Below are 23,306 nucleotides of genomic sequence, written 5' to 3'. Positions count from 1 at the left end.
TTCATCTGTGCTGGGGCGACAGTGCACATGTCCATACAGAGGACTCTGCCTGCCACCTCTATGCATGCCATTGGTTCACCACCATGGACATATGCTATATTCATCACTTGTTAGGTTGCCTCAGTTGATGACATGAGTGCATGTCCAGCTCATTCAAATGCTTGAGATAGAAATTTTTCTTAAGCATTAAGTTAGGCACTGACATTAATTGTATATTAATTATCATTTATTAATTAAGTCTATACACAAATTTGCTTTCAGAGTCCGAGAATGAGAGGCAATTCTGGATTAAGATTTGGACAGTCCTGAAACTCCACTGAGTCCCTTTTTCCCCAGGCAATTACTCATAAGTTGGATTTCCTAATGGGGCTAGTCTAATAGTACTAAAATTTGCTGCATCCCCGGGAGCAAATAGTACAGAAATAATAGGGTGTAGTGCTCAAGGTCCTAAAATGCCTAATGCTCCTTTATGTATTAATCATGAGAGAAATGTCCTCATTACTATTAAAGAACAGTGGAGCCCTATCTTCCGTGCACTACTCTCACATGTCAAATGCATGTGAGAAGCTGTTTGCATACAGGTTTTACCAATTCACATGCTATATTGGCTGGCTAAGCCTGCTTGCTGCTTCAGGCAAACTCCTTGCCTCCTTCTGCTGACAAGATGGTAGGCATCACTTGGTTCTAATTCTGTTTATTCCTTGGAAGGAAAGCATTTTAGCTGTACACTAACGGCATTTGTGGACTCCGTGGAATATATATGGATGCTGTTATCTATGGCCCTTATTAAAAGCACTGATACTCCCCTGGAGCATGCATTTGTTTGGGATATTTGGAACTTGGGATGACAGACTTGGTGGAGAGTGGATACGGGTGATTTGGGAAGAATTTCTCAGACTCAAGGACTAGAGGAAGGCACTTTAATGGAACTGTAAAGAAAAGACTATACTGTCTATTTATTTGGTAAGCTTAGTTAGTGCATGTCATGTGTACGGGAATACACATACACAGGGAGGTAATAATATTTAGGATATAATAATATTTAGTTTAAGAAGAATAGAGCTGGAGCCAGAGATAGAGTCAAATCTGAAGGGAATTTGCAGTATTGCACATTTAATTTGGAAAAGGCAGCACAGCCAGTTTTAAAACTGTAAATCCAGGATGTAGCTGAGGACTGCAGGTTTCCCACTTTATTTTAAGCATGGATATTGATCTTATAGTTCAGAATGAATATTAAAGACACTAGAAAACCAATGGCCGCTGTATATGACAAAAGCTTTTTATAAAAAGCATGACTGAATTTCTTCGCTTGTGCTGGATCTTACTTATATTTGTAGTACCTAATCTTCTGCATGACCATGATCAGAAGTGAACAAGTGGACTTGGTCAAACTTTCCCCTTTTAAATGAGTGATAATTGAATGTAGAACAATATCTGATGCGGTTTTGCAAAATATGAGAACTAAATTAAATAGTCAAATGTCTCTATAGTGTGATGCCTCAATTATGAGTTCTATATAATTTACAAAGGAGATGGCAAAAAGATTTCAAAGTAAATAATTATTTGTGGGTACTTTGCTATAGTTGTTCCTTCCCGGCCCATTAGATCCAACAAGGAGGCTGTGCTCTGGGTCCCTCAAGTGCCATTACTTTTCTTATTTTCCTTATCTGTTCGCTTTAAACCAATGTGTGCCAGAGGTGGGTTACTACTGATTCAGCCTGGTTTGGCTGAACTGGTAGTGGCATAGTGTCCTGGGTCACTGGAACTGGCAGTGACCCAGGCCTGCTATGACCCCAAAATGGTTCTCCAGTTGGCACTGTCAACATCTTGTTTTTGAGTTCTGCACAGAACAATTTTAATTGAATTGTGCATGGGCGTGCGGTGAGCATCCAGCGCGTGCACAAATGAACCAGCAGTAAAGCTGGCCAGAACCCACCCCTGATGTGTGCCTACAACTATTGAAATTGTAAGTTGCAATTGCAACTACCATCGCAATTGATGAAATAAAGAAAGAATGAAGATTAATGCAGTTAATATGTTATTAGTTCAGCAGTATTTTTAATTCATTCATTTGTGAAACATTTAATGTGCATAAACATTAAATATCATCATCATTATTATCATCATCATCATCAACCTCAATCCAAAAGCAGATTATAGCAGAAATTAACTGCATTTCTTAAGGTTCACTTGTTTCCTACAACATCTTATGTTTGCCCATCTTCTCAGAATGTCTCAATCAAGAACCAGTCCTCTGGCGCCATGGATGATTGCTTTAATTGTGGTAGCGGTATTGCTGGTCTTAGCCACTGCCATTGGTTTGCTTGTGTACTTTTTGATATATGGTAAGTATATTTCTTTTTCAGTCAATATGATTTGAATGGCTTTGTGCTTGAAAATCTTTCAATAATCAGAAAGAAAAAAATTACGTTGTGCATTTCTTTCCTGAAGAATTTATAGCTACTTTTATTTCAACTGGATCATTTCAAGCCAGATCATCTGCCAAACAACATAAAGTATTAATTATGGATTAGCAATGTTTTCCTGTCTGATTTCTGTGTTGGTGTATCACCCAAGGCAAAGTATGATCCTGCCAGCATTGTGTAATGGGCAAAAGGAATAACCTTGAGGAATAGGATGAAGAGCTACAACCAAAACAATGGTCAGATATAACAACATCTGAGTCCAGGGCAGAAATGTAATTTGAGAAAGCATATCAAGCATGACCCTCCCTATTTCTCATGAAGAAAAAAGAGAGGTGGGAGTACTTTCAGACTTGCAAAATTCTGTGACTATAACCAAGTAGTCTTGCACTTACAGCCATTTATTTAGAGTCTGAAGTTATGACATCACTCAAAGAAGTGACTAATGACCAGTCAGTACATTTTTGACCATCACAATATCTATACAGTTACATGATTATGATTTGGGTTGCTCAGAAACTGGCTCGCACTTTCAATAGTTGTGGAATTATGCAGTCATATGATCCCTATTTTTGACTTTCCCAATCAACTTCCAACAAGCAAAATCAATAGGGAAGCTGGCATGGAAGATCACAAACTGTGGTCAGGTGATGTGTCAGTTAATGCTACAGTGACGTGCTTAACAACTGTGGTTTTTAAAAAAAGATTGCAAAATTGGATGTGGTGATGTGGTTCCTTTCTTAATGACTGTATCACTTAATAACAATTTTTTTGTCCCAATTATGGTTAAGTCAAGGACCACCTGCAATAAAAGTAATATGGGTAGTCCTTGACTTAAGACCATAACGAAGCCTAAAATTTCCATTGCTAAGCAAGACGTTCAGTTTTACCCCATCTTAAGGCCTTTTTTTGCCACAGTTGTTGTGTACATCACTGCAGTTTTTAAATTAGTAACACTGGTAGTTGTTAAGTGATTGACTTTAATTGTCAGAAAGTCACAAAAGGTGATCACCTGACCTTGGATCATTGCAATGACCATAAATTCATCTCAGTTGCCAAGTATCTGTATTTTGATCATGTGACCACAGGGAGGCTGTAATGGTTGTAGGTGTGGAAAATGGTGATAAGTCAGTTTTTTCAGTACTGTTGTAACTTTGATGGTCATTAAATGAATGGTTGTAAGCTGAGGATTCCTTGTATTAATTACCTATCTTTGACTTCCAAGTCTGGTCTATTTTGGAGGGCTGAAATATTGTTAGAGCTGCCACAAGTCTTAATATTTAGATATAAGGTAATAGAATTAGTAAGCTACTTGAAGACCACCCCTGGCACAATAAGCCCAATGGACATTGGTGAGATAGTGAATGGTGATAAGTCAAAGGAAGAACCTGCTCATGTTTTGTTTTACAGGATTGGAATCTGATTGAAAAGCTTCTCTGTATATATCAGTAAGCTTATACTAAGACTACATGTACACTGCAACATTTGCATCCTAGCAGAAAGTAGCCTGATTCTGGCCTTTCACCAAGAAATTCTAATCCTTTCACTGGAGATTCTGAAAGGAGGATGAAAAACAAAATCAATCCTGAGACTAACCAATTATCAAGAATGAGAAGACATAGTTGATTATTTTTGTAGATGTGGAATTGTTTTAACTAGCATGGCTTCTTTCACTTAACATACAGTCTATCTGATAGCTCCAAAATGCAACTACTTTACTTATCTAGGACCAATTTTTGAGATACCATTCATAATCCAAGTCAATTTATTCTACTTGACCTACATTCTTCCCATACAAAATATGGGAAATATATTAAAATCCTTTGCTTCAGAGTTAAAGTATATCTTTCACTTTATAATAGTTAATCCTATAAAACCTCTAAATTATTAGAAAATTTCTTATTTTGATGATTGCTTAATTGTGTCTCATTCTTGTAAATTAATTGATACTATAGTATAAATACTTTCATTTTTCCCTATTCATATGCAGATCAGAAGCTATTCTTTTACAATGCTTCCTTTAAAATCAAAAATAAGCAATATCAGCCTAGCTATGACAAACAGACTTCAGCAGAATTTAGAGAACTGAGCAGAAGTATTGAGATTTTGGTAAGTGTTAATGATTTTTAATGCATTTAATGTTCTAAATTCTGGAGAAGGAAAAGAACACAGACAGACACAGAAACTTTGGGAAAGGACAATCCTTCCTCGTCTTTCTGTTTCTTTTATTTGGAAGTTGATGTGGGATTCTGCAAATTGTAAGCCCTTCCTTTCCCTTTAGTAAACTGCACAAACTTCCTAGCAGCTTTTATGAATCTCTATCTCATCTGCACTCTCTGCCAGCTAAAAAATATTCCATAAGAAACAATGGGTTCTGTTAATAATCATTTATTTATTCAAATAAATATATACTGTATGCTGAATATACATTGAAGAAACATGAATTAGAAGAATATGAGCATGATTTTAAAATTAGAAAAGGAGACATCAGTAATTTGAGCTACATTGATTATACTATTCTGAGAGTCAAATGATATGGTATCACTAATAATTAAAGTCAGGGACTAAGATTAAATATAAAGAAGACCAAACTAACAGCAGTAGATGCCCCAACCAGCCCTAGAATTGACAAGGAATTAAAATTGGTGGATAATTTCTGCCTTTTAGGATCAGCTATTTAAAGGAATAAGAAAGATTACCTTACTGGAGCTTGGCAAAGGAGCTGAAGCAGTTCTTAAATCTATAATAGATATATTTGTGAATGACTCAGGCAGATGCTTCCTTATTTTATGGAAGTATAAAAGAATGGGGAAGTAAAGCACAGTCAGACTTGCAAGATTCTGTTATTATAGCAAATGTCAATAAAAGTAGTTTTAGCCTACCTGTGAAGCTAATTCCCAGTCTGGTCTATGTATCTAGTGGGGCTCATTGCAATCAACAGTAAAAGAACCAGCAGTCAAGAAATGTTCTGTATTTTAGCAGTTTGTAGAGCACCAGTGAAGACATTGAAAAAAAATATGCAGATGCTGGGATATGCCAATATCTACAAAGATTGAAATGGTGCAGGTAATGTTTTTCCATGTGACACTTTATGAAGTATGAAAATTGAGCTTTCAAGAAACAGGATAGAATAAGTATTAATGCTTTTAAATTTTGATGATGAAGACTCCTGAGAATACCATGGAAAAACAAAACAACAACAACAAATGGTTCATAGAACAAATCAACTCAAGGCATACATGAACAGGCTCAAATTATCATGTTAAGAACATATTACACAAATATCCAGCTCCCTTAGAAAGTCTATAATGCTGAAGAAGATGGAAAGAGAAAAATAAGATGTTCAGCAGCAAGGTGTGTGCACTATTTGGAAGATCTGGGTGACTAAGTTGAGGACATAAAGTTTTGGAGAAAAATTATTTATGTGTGGTCATTGACAATTGAGCCAACTTGATTGTAAATATTCAGTTAATTCAGAGACAATATTTTCGTATCCCAACACATGGCACTGCTAGCAGAATTAACAAGCATGAAGATATTTTTCCAACTAGATGCATTAGCTGGGTTTGGCACATGCCACAGGATGAAGGAAACACACTCCTACATATGCTTAGAACATTATGTAGTTGATACACATTAAATATATGCCCTTTGGGTTGAGTTTAAGTGTTTCATAACAGCATGCAACAATTGATAGAAGGCATTCCAAGAATGTTGATATATGCTTGTGTGTACCATAAATGAATACAGGTAGTTCTCGTCTTATAATGGTTCATTTAGTGACTATTTAAAGTTACAACAGCACTTAAAGAGTGACTTATAACATGACTTTTCACATTTATGATCATTGCAACATCCCCATGGTCCCCATGGTCACAATCAAAATTCAGACGCTTGGCAACTGATTCATATTTATGATGGTTGCAGTGTCCCGGGGTCATGTGATCACTTTTTGTTACCTTCAGACCAGCAAAGTCAATGGAGCAGCTAGATTCACTTAACAATTCTGGCAGGAAAAGACATAAAATGTGGCAAAATTCAGTTTACAACTATCGCACGTAGCAACAGAAATTTGGGGCTCAATTGGTTGTAAGTGAAAGATTACCTATGCAATCAATGATTAAACCTGGACCTCAAAAAAGCCAGGTTCTCAAGTATGAAACTAAAAAAAACACAACTTTAAAGTTCAAGAAATACAATATCAGGGACAAATAATAACAAAATATGGCATTAAACTTGCTTAGTCCAAAGTTAAGATAGTCCTAATATGAAGCCATTCAATTAAAAGTTAACACTTAGAACAAGTCATAGTACTAGTGAAAAATTAGGTGAGGTACTTAAATTAGCTCCACATGCGTATCCTTTGGTAAGACAACAGGGCAGAGATTGCTCCAGGGTTCATTGTAAAGTTGCACAGTTTTGTCACCTCTATTTCAAATATAAGCTTGTGGCTAACTTAGAGGAAATTCCCATTGAAATGGTCAATAAAGCCTAACATGTTAAATAGATGTGCAACTCTTTCTACAACTCAATTTCATTCTGGTTACACAATCTAATATTGCAATTTAATAGCTTCCATTTGTGGAAGGGTTTTAAAGGCTTAAAGCCCAAGCAGGCTTATCTTTTGTATTCATGTTTGGTTTATTTTAATTTTTATTTCTTTATTGCAGATCCAAATACATTCTTTTTAGAAAGAAATTATCTTAGGGGGATGGTAAATTTGTGGAGTTTCCTATCCTATTATCCAACCAACCATAATTAGAATACTAGTAGAATAGAAGGAATGGAAGACACCTTGGAGATCAAGTAATCCCTTCTTAATATATAAATTCTCTATCTAATGAAAAAGTCAACCACTTTCTAAGACAGTTTATTCCATTGCTAAATCACCTTTTCTCCAAATATCTCCAGATTCTCAGTGTTCTTTTTAAAATATGTTTACCAGAACTTGGTATAGTATTCTAATTGTGGTCTGCCAAACTCTGAATAGAGTGAAATAAGACTTCTCTTGACATTATATTTCTGTTGAGGCATCCCAATTGTTCATTTGTTTTTCTCCATCTGCTTTATAGCACTGGCTCATATTCATTTTGTGAGTTACGAAGGCACATGCCATGCTATCTTGTATTTGGACCTTTGGTTTTTTAAAAAAATACAAATTGAAGACTTAAGCTGCTTAAAGTCATCTCCAAATGACTCTAGGCAGAATGAAAGTTGAAGAAAATAAACAATATATTCCTGATGAGATACATTTGCTGGTTTTTATCCATTGTTCCAGCTTGTTGCTGAATCCTGATATTGTCTTCTAGGGTGTTATTCCTCCTAATTATATCACTAGCATTTTTTATTATAAAATTTCAAACCTTAAATCCAAGTTATTTACAAATGTTAACTCAGATAATAAAGAAAGAATAATCAAGTTTGCTCTTTTAAACCTGGCCAGATTGTTTTAATGGATTCATACTATGTTGGGTTTTTTTACTGCTACATGGATGTCTATGAAAAAGAATAGTCAGAATCTGCAAAGATGATGGAATATGTTACCCTAAAAGCCCCGCCCTTTCCCATTGCATGTGATTCTAGGCATGTACAAAACTAGTATGGCTATGATAGGAACATTGTGTCAATCATCTTTCAGACTTGGAGACATAGACGTAGGGTAACTGCTGCATTTCTACTGTTTAAAACATTTTTATATTAAAGATAACTTTTCATTCCTTTCAACAGATTAAACAAGCATTTCACGCTACTCCCTTAGAAAACAGGCTCATTAATGAACGTGTTGTCAGGCTAAGGTATGGAGTTGAATATTCCACTCGGGAATAGATGTTGAATTAATCGCTAACAATGACATGAGAATAAATTTATAAATGAAATGGTCCAGATAGCATTAAGAAATAGATCTGGGTTATTTCTCCCAAATGGTGTTTCTCACTCCCATAAATCAGCCACACATTCAAAACTAGCATAATTATGCTAGTTGAGTCTAACACCTAGGAGATGGAGGCATGTTAGAATACACTAATCTTTTCTATTGTTTCTCTTAATCCACAAGATTTTGGCTTTAAACTCACCACATAATAAATTGGCATTCTTTTATCCAAAAACACCCCATTTATTGGAAGTTTATTCTGGCAGATCAGTATTCTGCAAATACTGGAAAGTCTACAATGTTGTCTTATTTATTTAGGCAGATGAAAGGCATTATCCTGCTTCTGTTCCCTACCCCCATATTTTTCAGCATACCCATATTTCTGGCAATTTGGGGCAAATATTCATAGGCAAACAATCACCAATGAATAAAGTTTATTTACGAGATTAGCACATGAAAAGAGAAGGGGAAAGAGTTAAAACAGGAAAAAGCTCTGTGCCTCTCACAGATCCCTATATTTTCTCCATCCCAAATCATAGCTACTTTTGATGGTGTCACCCAAATTTATGTCAAAATATTTCCTAGTATCTGCTGAGTCTCATCCATTTCTAAAAAACAATGAGTTAAGCAGCAAACGGTGTGGTGCCTCTACTTGGTGTTCCTTTATGGATGGAAACAGTATTTTAATTTTTCTGTCTTACTTGCCCGAAATCCTTGAGTGAATAGTATATGGGGGGGGGGGAAATACCCCTGCAGAGTATAGAAAATATTCTGGCTTGTTTGGTCAGCTGTTTGTATTATTCTTTTGCAGCCCGGGGAATGATGGTGTCCTGGCAGATGTGCTGCTAATATTTAAGTTCATTGCCACAGATAATAAAGAGACACTATGGACAAATATTTATCAAAGTTTGCTGAAAAAACTGAAGTCATCAACATGGCCCTTAAGTATTGATATTTCTTCTTATAAGCTTTCAGGCAAGTGTTACAGATGTCATTTGTAATTATGATCAAATTTTTTAAACTGCTTTATTTGCTTGCACTGTAACCTGAAATATATATGTTGATTTAATCAAAACTGCATTATCCATTTCCTATTTCTATTTCTAAGAAATATCTTAAGCAAGTATTTTCAGCCCCTCCCCCTTTGTGGGGAAATAAAATACTACAGGTTTCAAATTTCCATCAATTTATTAATAATTATTCCCTAGTTTTCATTTATTTTTTTAATATTTAAGGAATTATCTTTAGGAATTTACAGAGCATTTTGCCAAAAAAAAAAAAAATGAAAATTTTTCATTGAGCCAAAGCCAATAATCTTTATGTTATTTGATTATTTTTATGAACTAGTCACCCTTGTACAGTACAAGTCAACAAATGGGAACATCAGTTGGTTGGTTAATTATGACTAAATGGATTGCAAACTAAATGGATTACAAACTATATGACATAGTTTCTGTAAGAGTCTATATAGAGATCAAATTCCTAATAGGTATCTTATTTTCTTTCTGGTGATTGTAATAGTAGATAGATGCAAAGTTAAATACTTTAAATTACATAAAAACTAATCCAAAAAAATACAGTTAAAAACATTTAACCAAGAGGAAGAAATTAGAGATGTCGCATTACAATTTTAAGGTTTCCTAAAACTAATATGGTTTTAACATCATTTATACTGTATTTACAAAGACTTAGTAAGCTATTCTGTTTTGTTTTGAGCCGAAAAAAAGCTTAAGCAAATTTTTCATATCTCTTATTGTTAGATACTGTATATACTTGAGTATAAGCCTAGTTTTTCAGCCCACTTTTTGGGCTGAAAAAAGCCGCCTCGGCTTATACTCGAGTCAGTGAAAAATTTGCCCGAAATGGAGGAGAAAAAGGGGCGGGGCCATGCCGCTGGGTGACACTCGTGAATGGCCCAGTGCCCCTGTGAGTTTCCCCTCCCTCTGTGTCAGTTTGCCGCTAGTTTACTGTTTTTCTTTGAAATAAATATTCAAAAACATTATTGGTATCTATTTTTATTTTTGAAATTTACTGGTAGCTGCTGCATTTCCCACCCTAGGCTTATACTCGAGTCAATAACTTTTCCAGTTTTTTGTGGTAAAATTAGGTGCCTCGGCTTATATTCGGGTCGGCCTATACTCGAGTATATACGGTACTTGCTACAGTTATAATGGTTTCCACCAAGGTCCTCTGTTCCGGTGGGAATAGAGGTTTAATCTCATTGGTTGAAGGGTCTGACAGCTCCCTATAAAAGGGCTGCTGTCAGACTCAACCTTCGCTGGATTGTACATAGTTGCTACTGAGTTAATAAAGAGCTGTTGTTACCTTTAGCCTGTGTTTGCCTTTCCATTACCCAATCTAATACTGGAAAAGATGGGATTGGAAGGCAACTAGGTGAACCAAAAAGAGCGTAGCAATCCAGCAAGTAAATCCAGCCCGGAGCTCAGCACGGCTTCGAGTAGCCATTTTTGAGTGGCAAACTCAAAACACCCTTAGAACACAAAATGGCCATGCACGCCCCACCGACTCCGTATGACCTAGTCACTGAGCACTGGGATTCGTATATGCTGAGGTTCAACTGCTTCCTCGAAGCCAATGACCTCATGGGCCTTTCTGAAGGCCGCAAGAAGAACATGTTCCTTGGTTACTGTGGATCGGAAGTGTTCGAAACTGCCAAAGACTTGTCAGAGCCTACTCCACTACAATCGGTTGCTTGGTCCATGCTCCAGCAGATGCTGAGGATCCACTACGCTCCTAAGCCATCTAAGCACGTCCACCAGCACGAATTTAATATTCACAACCAGAAGGAAGGTGAATCAATCAACGAGTACGTTGCGGCTCTACGAAAGGCCGCAGCGTACTGCAATTTCCGAGACCTAGATGAGCTTATTCTTGACCGCATCATCTGCGGTGTATGGGACATTAATTTACAGAGGAGGTTACTTGCCAAATCTGGCCTCACTCTACAAATTGCCTTGGATGAAGCCAGGGCATCAGAATCGACTGTCAAGTCAACAGAAACACTGCAGCACCAAAGCACTACACAAGACGTGCAAAAGAACACACACGTACATTGTTAGGTTGCAGAGACCAAGAGCTCAGAGGGCGAAGAAGATGACAGCTGCTGCATGCGCAGTAGTCGCACCAAGCCTGCGCGCAAATTCAAACCATGATTCCTGCCTTGCACTAGCTGTGGAGGAGACCATGCCCGATCGGCTTGTTTTTTTCCACGACACTATCTGCCAGCACTGAGAGTGAAAGGGGCACATCACCAAAGTTTGCAGAAGCGAGCACCCCACGATGACCTGGCAGCCAAGAAGCCGGTCTAATCACCAGCAGAGGCCCAACCAAGGGGCATGGCAGAAGCCACCACGGCATGCAAAAGGTGACATCAAAGTCACCTATCACACCTCAATCAGCCAAGTCTGCACTAGGCGGCCAAAAAAGCTGAAGGTCACAGTCCTCATTGAGGACTCTCTATGCAAAATGGAGATCGACATGGGGTCATCACTGACCATCATACCATGGTCCACACTCAAGCGGGCTATCTCTAGCCTGAAGAAGTAGCAGCTACATGTCCCTGACATCAGCCTTCATGATTACGAGGGGAACCGCATCCCCATCGTGGGCCAGGGCACCTTCCGGGTGCAATTCAAGAAATACACTGGCCAGATCCCAGTGATGGTGGTCAGCAGTGACCTGCAGAGCCTCCTGGGGCTTGACTGGTTTGAAGCCCTGGGCCTAGAAGTGACGGGTATCAATGCCTTGAAAGACGAGAGTGCTGAAGCAATTTTTAAGGAGTTTGAGGATGTCTTCAGCACCGGTCTGGGTAAGTATGTGGGGACTCCAATCTCTTTTAATTGAGACCCCAACATAGCCCCCATAAGGCTAAAACCCAGGAAAGTACCTTTCGCTCTCCACCCAAAAATTGATCTGGAAATTGGCAAGCTCGTAGGCCAGGGAATCCTAGAGCCAGTTGATCACGCACACTGGGAAACCCCTATAGTGACACCTGTCAAATCTGATGGGTCTGTCCACATCTTCATGGACTACAAATGCACAATCAATAAAGCGTTACAACAAAGCGCTTACCCTGTACCCATTGTACAGCATTTATTACATTCTTTAGGCCCTGGCAAAGTATTGGCTAAATTGGACATGGTGCAGGCATACCAACAATTGCCTGTAGATGGTGCTACAGCGGAGGCCCAAACCACTGTGATGCACAAGGGTGCATTCAAATGTCACCGCCTGCAATTTGGCATTAGTATCGCCCCTGGACTGTTCCAAAGTGTCATGGAATGGCTTTTGCAGGGGATTCCAGGAATTGTCCCCTATTTTGGCGACATCTTGGTATTGGCCGCAAATGAGGCACAACTTTTCAAATGTTTGCAAACTGTTTTGACCAGAATTCGAGACAAAGGCCTCCATCTCAAAAAAGAAAAATGCCAAATTAACGTGCCAAAGATTGAATTCTTAGGGTACCTAATCGATGGCTCTGGGATTCACCCAACTACTAAAAAAATTCAAGCAATCCAGGACGCCCCTACACCTCGCAATCAAACCGAGCTGCAGGCATTCCCCGGGCTCCTTAATTTCTACAGTGTCTTTCTTAAACAGAAAGCCACCGTTGCTGAGCCCTTACATCATCTCCTGGCAAAGAACATGAAGTGGTTCTGGAGGAGAGCTGAGGCTGCCACATTTGCTGTGGTAAAAAGACTTCTGTCAGCAGACACGTTCCTGGTGCAGTACAGCCAGACCGTGCCACTAGTGTTGACTTGTAAGGCTTCCTGTTTGGTGTTGGAGCCATCCTCAGCCACCGCATGCCCAATGGAATTAAGGCTTCCATAGCCTATTACTCAAGGCCCTTGTCCGCTGCCAAGCGGAACTACAGCCAGCTGGACCATGAGGCTCTGCTGCAGTGGTCGGAGTAAAAAGGTTCCATGAGTACCTCTACAGCCGTGATTTCAAACTAATTACGGATCACAAACCGCTTTTGGGCTTGCTGGCTGGGGACCGACCTGCTCTTATGTCATTATCACCACGGATGACCAGAGGGACCATTTTCCTAGCTGCCTACTCCTATTGCCTCATCCACCGACCAGGTTCCACTTTGGGGCATGCCGGCGCTTTGAGTTGCTGCTCGCTGCCAGAACTTCTTGTAGACCCTAAGGAGACACCAGTCCTCCTTATTGACTGCTTGGAGATTGGCCCTGCCTCATCTAGTGATGTTTCCCGCCACTCTGCAAAAGACTCCATCATCAAACAAATTTGAACTGGGTGTGGAGGGGGTGGCCCAAGGGGCCTGTTAGGTCTGATTTCAAAATGTACTATTGTAAGAGAGATGAATTATCTGTTTTTAATGGCTATTTGCTGTGGGGGGACCGGGTCATTGTTCCACCCAAACTGCACATTGCAGTATTAGAAGTTTTACACGTAAGGCATCCTGGAATTGTCAGGATGAAGTCTTTGGCCAGGAGTTACGTGTGGTGGCCTAACATGGACAGGGAGATCGAAGAATGGTTGGCTACCTGAACACTGTGCCAGAAGTCCAGACCAGCTCCCCCAGAACGCCTGCTAAGGAGTGGAAGCGATCTCAAGCACCGTGGTCTAGGGTGCACATTGATTTTGCTGGCCCAGTTCATGGCCAGACTTTCTTCATAGTTGTGGATGCCTCAACTCAAAATGGCTAGAGGTAGTCCTGATGACCTCCACTATGGCAGAAGCGATCATTGAGGTACTACGGAGACTTTTCTCCACACATGGCCTACCCGACATCCTGGTCTCTGACAATGGGCCCCAATTCACGGCCATGAAATTTGAGACCTTCTTAGCAGCACAGGGAATCAGACATGCCCTGGTCGCGCCATGCCGTCCGGCCTCCAATGGTCAGGCAGAGAGAATGGTGAGATCTGCAAAAGAGGCCCTATCTAGGATGGGCCCGGGAGACGGCTTGACCATTACCTGCTAATTCAACACATCACGCCAAGTGCCACTACAAGGAGAAACCCCTCCAAGCTTCTCATGGGTCTCCGGCTAAGGTCCCACTTAGACTGGCTACATCCAAACTATTCTGCCGCATCACCCTCAGACTCCACAAGCAAAATTTGGAACTTTAGCCTAGAGGATTCAGTTTATGCACACAACTATGCCAGGGGAACTCTGTGGATTTCTGCCACAGTGATAGGCCTCACTGGCCCCCGCTCTTATCTCGTAGAACTCGAGGACGGTCGGAATTGGAGAAGGCACGTTGACCAACTCCATGGCTACCTCTCCAACTCCACTCTTAGACAGCCAGAGGTAACTCCTGCACAAGTTAGCCAAAGCCCTACCCAAAAGGAGCACGAAGTCACTCATTCCACAGCCAACTCAAACCCTAAGTCACCGGGATACTTAGCTTCTTGTGTTGCAGGCCCGCAGCGAGCTCCGAGCGAACCGGCTCTAGAAGCTCCAGCCGTGGCCTGTGAAAGGTTCCAGGAGCTTCCACCAAGCAGAGCTGCAGAGCAAACAGGTCCATCCGACCTGTCCGAAGAACACCCTCCGACTGAACTGTGCAGGTCTGGCAGAGCTACCAAAAAGCCCATCTACCTGCATGACTACGTTACCAATAGGATTATTCCATCTAAGAGGAGAAGGGTGTTAGATACTTGCTACAGTTATAATGGTTTCCACCAAGGTCCTCTGTTCCGGCAGGAGCACAGGTTTAATTTTTTTAGTCGAAGGGTCTGACAGCTCCCTATAAAAGGGCTTCTATCAGACTCAACCTTCGCTGGATTGTACATAGTTGCTACTGAGTTAATAAAGAGCTGTTGTTACCGTAGCCTGTGTGTGCCTTTCCATTACCCAATCTAACACTTATTTAAAAAGCTGTGCATTCAACCCTACTGGAAGGGAGATACTGGCATGAAAGCATCCTCTTCCAATATTCCCAAATTATGCATCCCTCTCATGCGCCCTGCCCCTGTGTATGCGCACCAGAGATCCGAAGACCAGCTAGCTGGTGGGAGCTGTCCATGCATGCGTGGTGGAGCTGGGCTGGGGCAATGGCTGGTATGCCTACAGAGAGGGCTCTGCGTGCCACCTGTGGCACATCTGCCATAGGTTCGCCATCACTGGCCTAGAGACTAAAACATGAAGAACAATTGCAGGATTTGGGTATGGTTAGCCTAGAGAAAAGAAGGACTAGTGGTGACAAGTATTCCAGTATTTGAGTTTTTGCCACAAAGAGGAAGGGATCAACTTATTTACAAAAGCATCTATAGGCAGGAGCAGAAACAATGAATGAAAACTAATTAAGAAGAGAAGCAATCTGGAATTAATGAGAAACTTCCTAACAGTGAGAACAATTAACCAGTGGAACAGCTGCTGTCAGAAATTATGGGTGCTTTATCACTGGAGTTTTTAAAGATACTGGACAGTCTGAAATGGTATATAGGTTCTCTTGCTTGAATGGTATATAGGTTCTCTTGCTTGGATTAGAAGACCTCTAAGGCCCCTTCCAGCTCTATTTTGATTGATTGATTGATTGATTGATTGATTGATTGATTGAATCACGTACTTTAGGATGAAGGATGGGGAAATATTGCTATTGCCAAATTAATATTTGTCATCTTTACCTTTTTTTCAGAAATAAATGAAAAAAATGGTACAAATCTTCTCAACAGTTGTAAGTATCAGAAGGGCTTTCTGTTTGAAAACAGATTTGTTAAAAATAGATGTGGTTAGCCTCATTTTCCTCTGGATGCTGTTATCCGGATCTTATTTTATAACTGGGGATACTGGACACACCTACTGTATAAGATAAGACTGCCCTATTGAGAAAGACTGCCTTAGCATCATCATTCTCAAACTCTTTTTTAATCTCCTAATATGCCCAATTATCTCGAATTTGTTTTTTCAGCTTGATTATTACATTTGAAGTCACTTCCGCTAAATAACATTATGAAGGCAAAAAAGATACTGGAGCCTCTTTTTTATAGTAATCTGTCATGAAAATAAATTTTAAATTTACATTTGTAATATTGCAAAGTTAGATTTTCCATATTTTTTTTAAAGGATGAGATATTTCTACAAAACTGAACTGTTACATAGTATTTTCTCTAAGAGAAAAAAGAACAATATTTCTGAGCTAACCTCAGCAACCTGCAAAACATATCTATTTTCTTTCCTGAACCCAGAAATGCCATTCTGTATTTATTTGGTGGAGAGTAAGGGTTTTCAGAAAGACAGTTTCTGTCATTTTACAGTTGCAGCACTCTGTGGTGACATGATTACCATTTGATTACCAGTTAGCTTCCAACAGGCAAAATCTATGTGGTAAGCCAGATTCATTTAATAGCCATGTGAGTCACTTAAGTGATTCATTTAAGAACATGGCTAAAAGATGATAAATTTGGGTGCAACTTATTTAATAACCAGTTGGCTTAGCAACAGACATTCTGTCCCCATTGCGCAGAAATTGAGGAATGCCTGTATTCAAAACAGATTATGCAATTCTTTTCTTGTTTTCCTGTGAATGAATAATTTAGGACAAGAAAAAAGCAATGTCAAGACCGCACATGAACCGAAACAATTATGTTTTGATACTCCCTTACCTGTTCTCTTAACATTCAGTGAATGAATAATGTATGGCTGTTTAATACATTCCACATCTTTAGTGAGAATGTCTTTTGTTTATTTTTTAACATTAAAAATTGTTCTAATAAACTATGATTTTTATAGTTCTTTTAGCAAAAAAAAAACAGATTCCCTTTAATAAAGTGTTCTGTTATCTTGAAAGGAATGTTCTTTTTTGGGGTTGGGAGCAGGCTGTGGGACACGACTGGACAGATCTGTGGAGAGAATCTATGGAGGAACCATTGCAGGGGAAGGGGAATGGCCCTGGCAAGCTAGTCTCCAGCTAAATGGCATTCATCGTTGTGGAGCAACATTGATCAGCAATAACTGGCTTGTGACTGCTGCTCATTGTTTTAGAGGGTGAGTAAATCTTTCCCCATACATCTAATACTACATCTGAACCAATATGTTTAATCAATAAAGTTCATTTATTCACAGATGTTACCACTAATATAATTTGTCTCATATGTTCAAAACTAAAAAAATTATAGAAAGGAGAATGGTGTTTAGCTTCTTATCTCTGTTCACATCTGCTTTATGTCTAAACGCTCCATTTTATAAACTGAATGTATTTCTAATCTTGAAGTTTGATGGTGGTGAGAGTGCAGAAAAACTGGAAAACAGTTAGCAAGGAACCATTGTGAAGTTTTGTTTACAATAAATGAAAATGCAAATAGAGTGCTTGTTGCATAAATTGTACTCTCTAATGTCTTACAGTGTCCGAGATGTCAGAAGTTGGACAAGTAGTTTTGGGGCTCGTCTAAGACCTCCAAGAATGAGAAGGAATCTTCGCGAGATCATCATTCATGAGCATTATGCTAATAATGTCATGAACCATGAATTTGATATTGCTGTTGTACAGCTTTCATCCCCAGTGGAATTTACAACTGATGTACATCGTGTTTGTCTTCCAGAAGCTTCATATAGTTTTCCAGAAAATACGACTTGTGCTGTTACAGGATTTGGTGCTCTTAAAGATGATGGTTAGTAGCTCCTTATTTGGGGCTAGTTTGCTTGTGTGAATAATCATTCTTTCATCATTTGTTAACCACAGTAGAGTTGGTTCCAGATTTATAGAGACATCAAATTACACTATTAGGTGGGCTTATTTTCTAACAGGTGTATCCATAAAGATTTCAGGGAGAGAAACACTTGACATTATGGCAATTTGGCCTGGTGATTAAGGCACCAGATTAGAAAGCAGGACACCTTGCGTTCAAATCCTTCATAGAAGTGGCAGCCAGCTGGGTGATTTTTGGGCAAGTTGTACAACTGGCTCTCCCTCCCCCCTCCCCCCTCTGTCTCTCTCTCTCTCTGAAACACCAGTTACTCTCTTACTTCACAGAGGTATTGTAGAAAAAAATAGAGTGAGGAAGATGTGTTGCATGTTTGCCACCTTCAGTTGTATAGATAAGATAAATACAAACATAAATGTTCAATTGTGGAAATTAATGTTTAATTCTGAGATTCTGGACCTGATAGAGCCACCTGAAAATGTTAGTTAGAACACAGAATAACAGAGTTAGAACTTTTTGATAATATGCAATTAAGCCTTTTGACTGATAGGGTGCCAAGCATCTAGCCTGTTTGCCTTCTTTTAGGCAGAATATATAAATTCATATGCCTATTCATCTGTAAGAAAACTAAATATGGGGGAGGGGGTGGGGGAACATTACCTGACAACTACTTTCAAATATATGTGCTGCAAATTATATACATTACCTATATGTTTCCTTTTTCTTAAGTAGTGTGAGGCAATTCTGTTATCTCCTACCCAGAGAATGAATAAGAGTGACACTATTTTTGTGAGGTGACTTTTTCTTTCCTATTAGTTAACTGGAAAATGACTATGGACGGCTTGTACCATGTTCTGAATTTCAATAATGTATTGTAGAAGGCTACATTATCATAGGAAGATATCTTTTAAAGGGATGGAATTTAAAGTATTTCTGATACTATGGACGAAATCACAGACTAAGCATATGTGTTTTGTGATTGTGCTACTCTATAACCTGATAATGAGTTTTCATGTATAAAATACTACATTATTATTATTTGAAAATCAGGTCCCAGTGTTGGTGAACTTCGTCAAACAGAAGTGAAAATTATAAGTAATCAAGTTTGCAACAGAAGACAAGTATATAATGGAGCCATTTCATCTGGAATGCTCTGTGCTGGATACCTGGAAGGTGGAAGCGATGCTTGTCAGGTAGATGTAATAATAACTTAGAAGTCAGCAAAAGGCTCCTGCATATATTATGGTAGTATTTTTGTGCTGGAGCAAAATCCACTTATTTATACACCACCATCTTTTTCTATAACTAAGTAACAGAGATTTAGATGGGGGCGGGAAACGAATTTGGTGTAGTATTTAAAATGCTGATCAAGAAAATAGGAATCTATGACTTCTAGTCCTACCTTAGGCATAAAAGCCATCTGGATGATTTTGAGCCAGTCATCTTTTCTTAGCCCAATCTACTTCACAGGAGAAAATAGAATGAAAAAGTATTATGTATGTTAGCTACCTTGAGTTATTCATAAAAAATAAAGGCAGAATTTTAAAAATCTTTTTAAAAAGAGGTGATCTAGGAGATACAAAATGTGGATGGCCATTTTTGTTGTTGTTGTTGTTGCAGTTCCAGGGTTATGGTGGTCCATCTGGGGAAAGGAATGGGGAAGCTATGGCTAAGGATCGGAAATATGTGATCTTTATTTTTATTGCTTTGTTTATTCTATTCCATTTCTATATTAATTTGTATTTTAAAGCCCTTAAAGTTGGCAAGTAAGTCCAGCCCTGAAAGTTTGGGAGGCAGGAGAGAAATGTGGTTTTCAGATGACCCCATTATATCTTCCTCTAAGAAGATTTTATGTCAAGGGAAATCATTTTAGATGGTATCATGTTTGATAAAACAGTTCTATCTGTCATATGATTATATACACTATAGATTTTTCTCCTGGTCTTTCTAAAGTGATCTTCCATCCCTTTTAGGGTGATTCTGGTGGACCATTGGTTACATCTGATTCAAGAGGAATATGGTACCTTGTTGGCATAGTAAGCTGGGGAGATGAATGTGCTAAGCCAAATAAACCTGGAGTCTATACACGAGTTACTTACTATCGAAGTTGGATTGCTTACCATACAGGAATCTGAAATAATGACGAGTTACTTTATATTAATGTATGAGATCCAAGATATTTTTCTTACAAACAGCCATACTGCTCTGGTACATTCTATTGAATAGGGATTTGTTTTTCTGCTGGAGGCATCAACACTATTCCTTCCCATATTATTTCAGGTCTGTATGTCATTATATTATATTATAAACACTGTTCATGTGTCATACAAGAAAATGAATAGACTGAAGTATTCATCTGCAACTAACAAAATAATTTTGTTGTAGTTCTTTATGATTCCTGTCCTTAAAATGCTGCATTGTGGCACCTGCTTGATTGCGTTGAATGTTCAACCCTTCCAACAGCTTTGATAATTCGGTCAATGTTTTGTTTTGTTTTGAGTGTGTGGTATTATTCAAGGAAAATTGTGCATCATCCCTTCCAGGAATTGGAGTACTCAGGAACATAACTCTTTTACAACTATATTTCAAAAATAGAGAAGATTCTTGGATGAAGGATCCTCCATGGTCTTCCTTAATTCACGAAGCCTGGAAAGAGACATGCCATGCAGATTGAGAAAGTAGTAAACTAAGGATCAGTTCGTTCGCACCAGTCTTACTATTATATAAAATATGATATAAAAGTGCAATTGTTCATCTTCTTAGAATGATTACCATGTTTTTTGGACTGTAGGATGCATCAGAATATACAATTCAAAGAGATAAACAAGAAAAAAAGGTTTTGCCCTCCCTGGCCCCTAGAAGCATTCTGCAGGCTTCCCAAACCCTATGTTTTTGATGTATAAGATGCACCATTTCCACCCTATTTTAGGGGGGAGAAAAGTGTTTTGGCAAAGGGTTTGGGAAGCCTGCAGAGTGCTCTTGGGGCAGGATTGGCTGCTCCCAGCATTACTGTGGATTGTTTCATGTGTGTGCGTGCCGTGCATTGCTTGAGCGTGCCACACATTTCTTGTACTAGGCACGTGCAGAACATTGTGAGTAAAAACCATGCTGGCAATGTAATGGGCGACCAGGGAACTGGTTCGGGGGCATGGCCAGTTCAGTCAGTTCGGCGACCCAGTCCCAAAGTCCACTACCGGTTTGCCCAAACCAGTGTGAACTGGTAGCAACCCACCTCTGTCTTGGGGGCTGGAGAGAGCAAAAACTGCACTCTTGGGGGGTTTGGGAGGGCAAAATTGGACCTGTTTTCACCCATTCTTTGCAAAAACGGGGCAACCAGATTTTTAGGAGGCCTGCAGAGTTCTCCAGAGTGCTCCTGAGGGCTGGGGAGGGCAAAACACCCCCATTTTATGAACAATGGGCCTGTTTTTCTCCTCCCAACCCCCCATACATCATGTTTTTGTCCTCCCCAGCCCCTAAGAGCACTCTGCAGGTCTCCCAAACAGTCTGCGCACCCTGTTTTTGTGAAAAACAGGACTCATGGGGTGGGGTTTCTGGAGCCCAAAAATGGCTGTTTTTGATGTATAAGATGCACCATTTCCACCCTATTTTAGGGGGGAGAAAAGTGTGTATTATACTCTGAAAAGTACGGTATATGGTTTCTTATGATGTTTCAGTGACATTCTCCTAATCTGATAGCCTCCAGAATGCTTTGAATTGCAACTCCCAACACGGACCATTTTGAGAAAACAGAACTAGAAGCATTTAATATTCAATCAATTCAAACTAAATTAACATTTACTTAGACAGGAAAGAGAACATTTAGTGAAGAAAATGTTAGTGAGTTACCTTGCTAAGTTGATTTTTATTATAAATTAAAATTCCAGGGTTTTATTTATAATTCATTTCAGTTAGAAGAAATGATAATATTGTTTTCCATGTTTATAATAGCTTCCGCCAACATTGTCCTTTCTTTTTTCTGTATATTTCCTGTTGTTCAGAATACAATCCAAGATTATTTAAAGAGTTAAAAACATTTTTTTAAAAATGCATTTCCTTCCATTCCTTACTCTTATATGGCAAAATGTAAAGAAAAGTCTGAGACAAAAGAGGATCAATGTAGCAAAAACTATGTGTTTTAATTTTACACCTGTAATGCTCTATTTTGAAGCTATTCAAACATACTTATTATTTCTAAGTAATAATTCTTAAAATGAAGTAACATTTTTAATTCAATTGGATTAACATTATTAAGACATGTTTCATATCAGGGAGTTCAACCTGTTCTTGCTTTCAACTTAACAAAAAATATTCAATTTAACAAAAATATTATTTTGCATTGCAATCCATGTGTATACATTAACAGTCACAAATCCCTTAAATAAACACCATGTGACCAGTGAAAACTTTATCATTCTGGTATAAGACTCTAAATCAGCCTTCTGAGTCTGGTGGAACCCCTAAAATATTATTCTGGCTTCAGAAAACTCCTGAAGATTTAGGTTCAAATATAGGCCAGAAGTTACAAAATTATTATATTCATTTTATGTGTAGTCATGTATATATGCATTAATAGTGTTCTTAAACTAAAAATAAAGAATTAAAGTTTTCCTTTCCCATGCCTCCTTCTCTGCTCCCCATGGGTGGATCCTGTTGCCACTGGTATCTTGGCCAACCCAGCCCTAGATCTCCTGCACTTGCTCGTTCACCAAGCTGCTGCACCAGCCAAAAATCAGACTGGCAAGCTGGCATGCTAGCAAGGAATGTCCCAGCAAAGAGGCCCAGGGGGGTCGCTCCTCTCTTGAGCATACTCTCCCACCACCTGCTGTTCTTCTCTTTCCTTGTCTCCTCCTCACTCCTTACTCACTACTCAGTGTGGATTTTGCTCACCTCCTCATTGGCATGCATGTACACAGTTCTGGCCCTCTGCCCACTACTGTGAGCCAATTTAGGATTAGAGGTTTGAAGACTTTCATTTGCTTAAATGAGGAACTCCGAGGCAACCCTTGATAACCTCTTACGGAATCCTAGGGTTCCACAGAAACCTGGTTGAGAAACCTTGATGTAGATGCAAGAGATCTGTTTGTATGCAAGATAATGAAGTTAAACAACCATCTAGGTTAGAGGTGTCAAACTCAAGATCCGTGGGCCACATTCGGCCCATGGGGGTGCTTAAATCTGACCCATGGGGCCAGCCTCAAAATAGCAAAGGACTGGTCCCAAGTGCCTCTGGCAGCCAAATCAAGGGAAGCAAATTAATTACCACAGAGGTATCTTGCTGTTGTCCACATTTTTCTGAACAGAATAACAACATGTCTTTTCTTTTTCCAGCTAAAGTAGGATGCTTTATAAAGAAAAAATATTTATTTGATTGATACTTCA

The 23,306-nt window shown here is 39.1% G+C and overlaps 1 protein-coding gene across 1 annotated transcript; it reads left to right on the top strand.

Annotated features, from left to right (window-relative positions):
• Positions 1-2,230: 2,230 nt before the first annotated feature.
• LOC116522689 (transmembrane protease serine 11E-like) lies at positions 2,231-20,062 on the top strand. Its single transcript, XM_032237708.1, has 9 exons — positions 2,231-2,345; positions 4,414-4,532; positions 8,151-8,218; positions 9,107-9,270; positions 15,923-15,961; positions 17,100-17,271; positions 17,629-17,894; positions 18,978-19,120; positions 19,901-20,062. Exons 1-9 carry the CDS (start codon positions 2,231-2,233, stop codon positions 20,060-20,062), a joined length of 1,248 nt encoding a protein of 415 aa, XP_032093599.1.
• The last annotated feature ends 3,244 nt before the right edge of the window (positions 20,063-23,306 follow it).

The sequence above is a fragment of the Thamnophis elegans genome, chromosome Z (assembly GCF_009769535.1).
Source record: "Thamnophis elegans isolate rThaEle1 chromosome Z, rThaEle1.pri, whole genome shotgun sequence".
Taxonomy (NCBI): domain Eukaryota; kingdom Metazoa; phylum Chordata; class Lepidosauria; order Squamata; family Colubridae; genus Thamnophis; species Thamnophis elegans.
The sequence above is the reverse complement of the archived record's forward strand: the minus strand, read 5'-3'. Positions and strand labels throughout refer to the sequence as shown.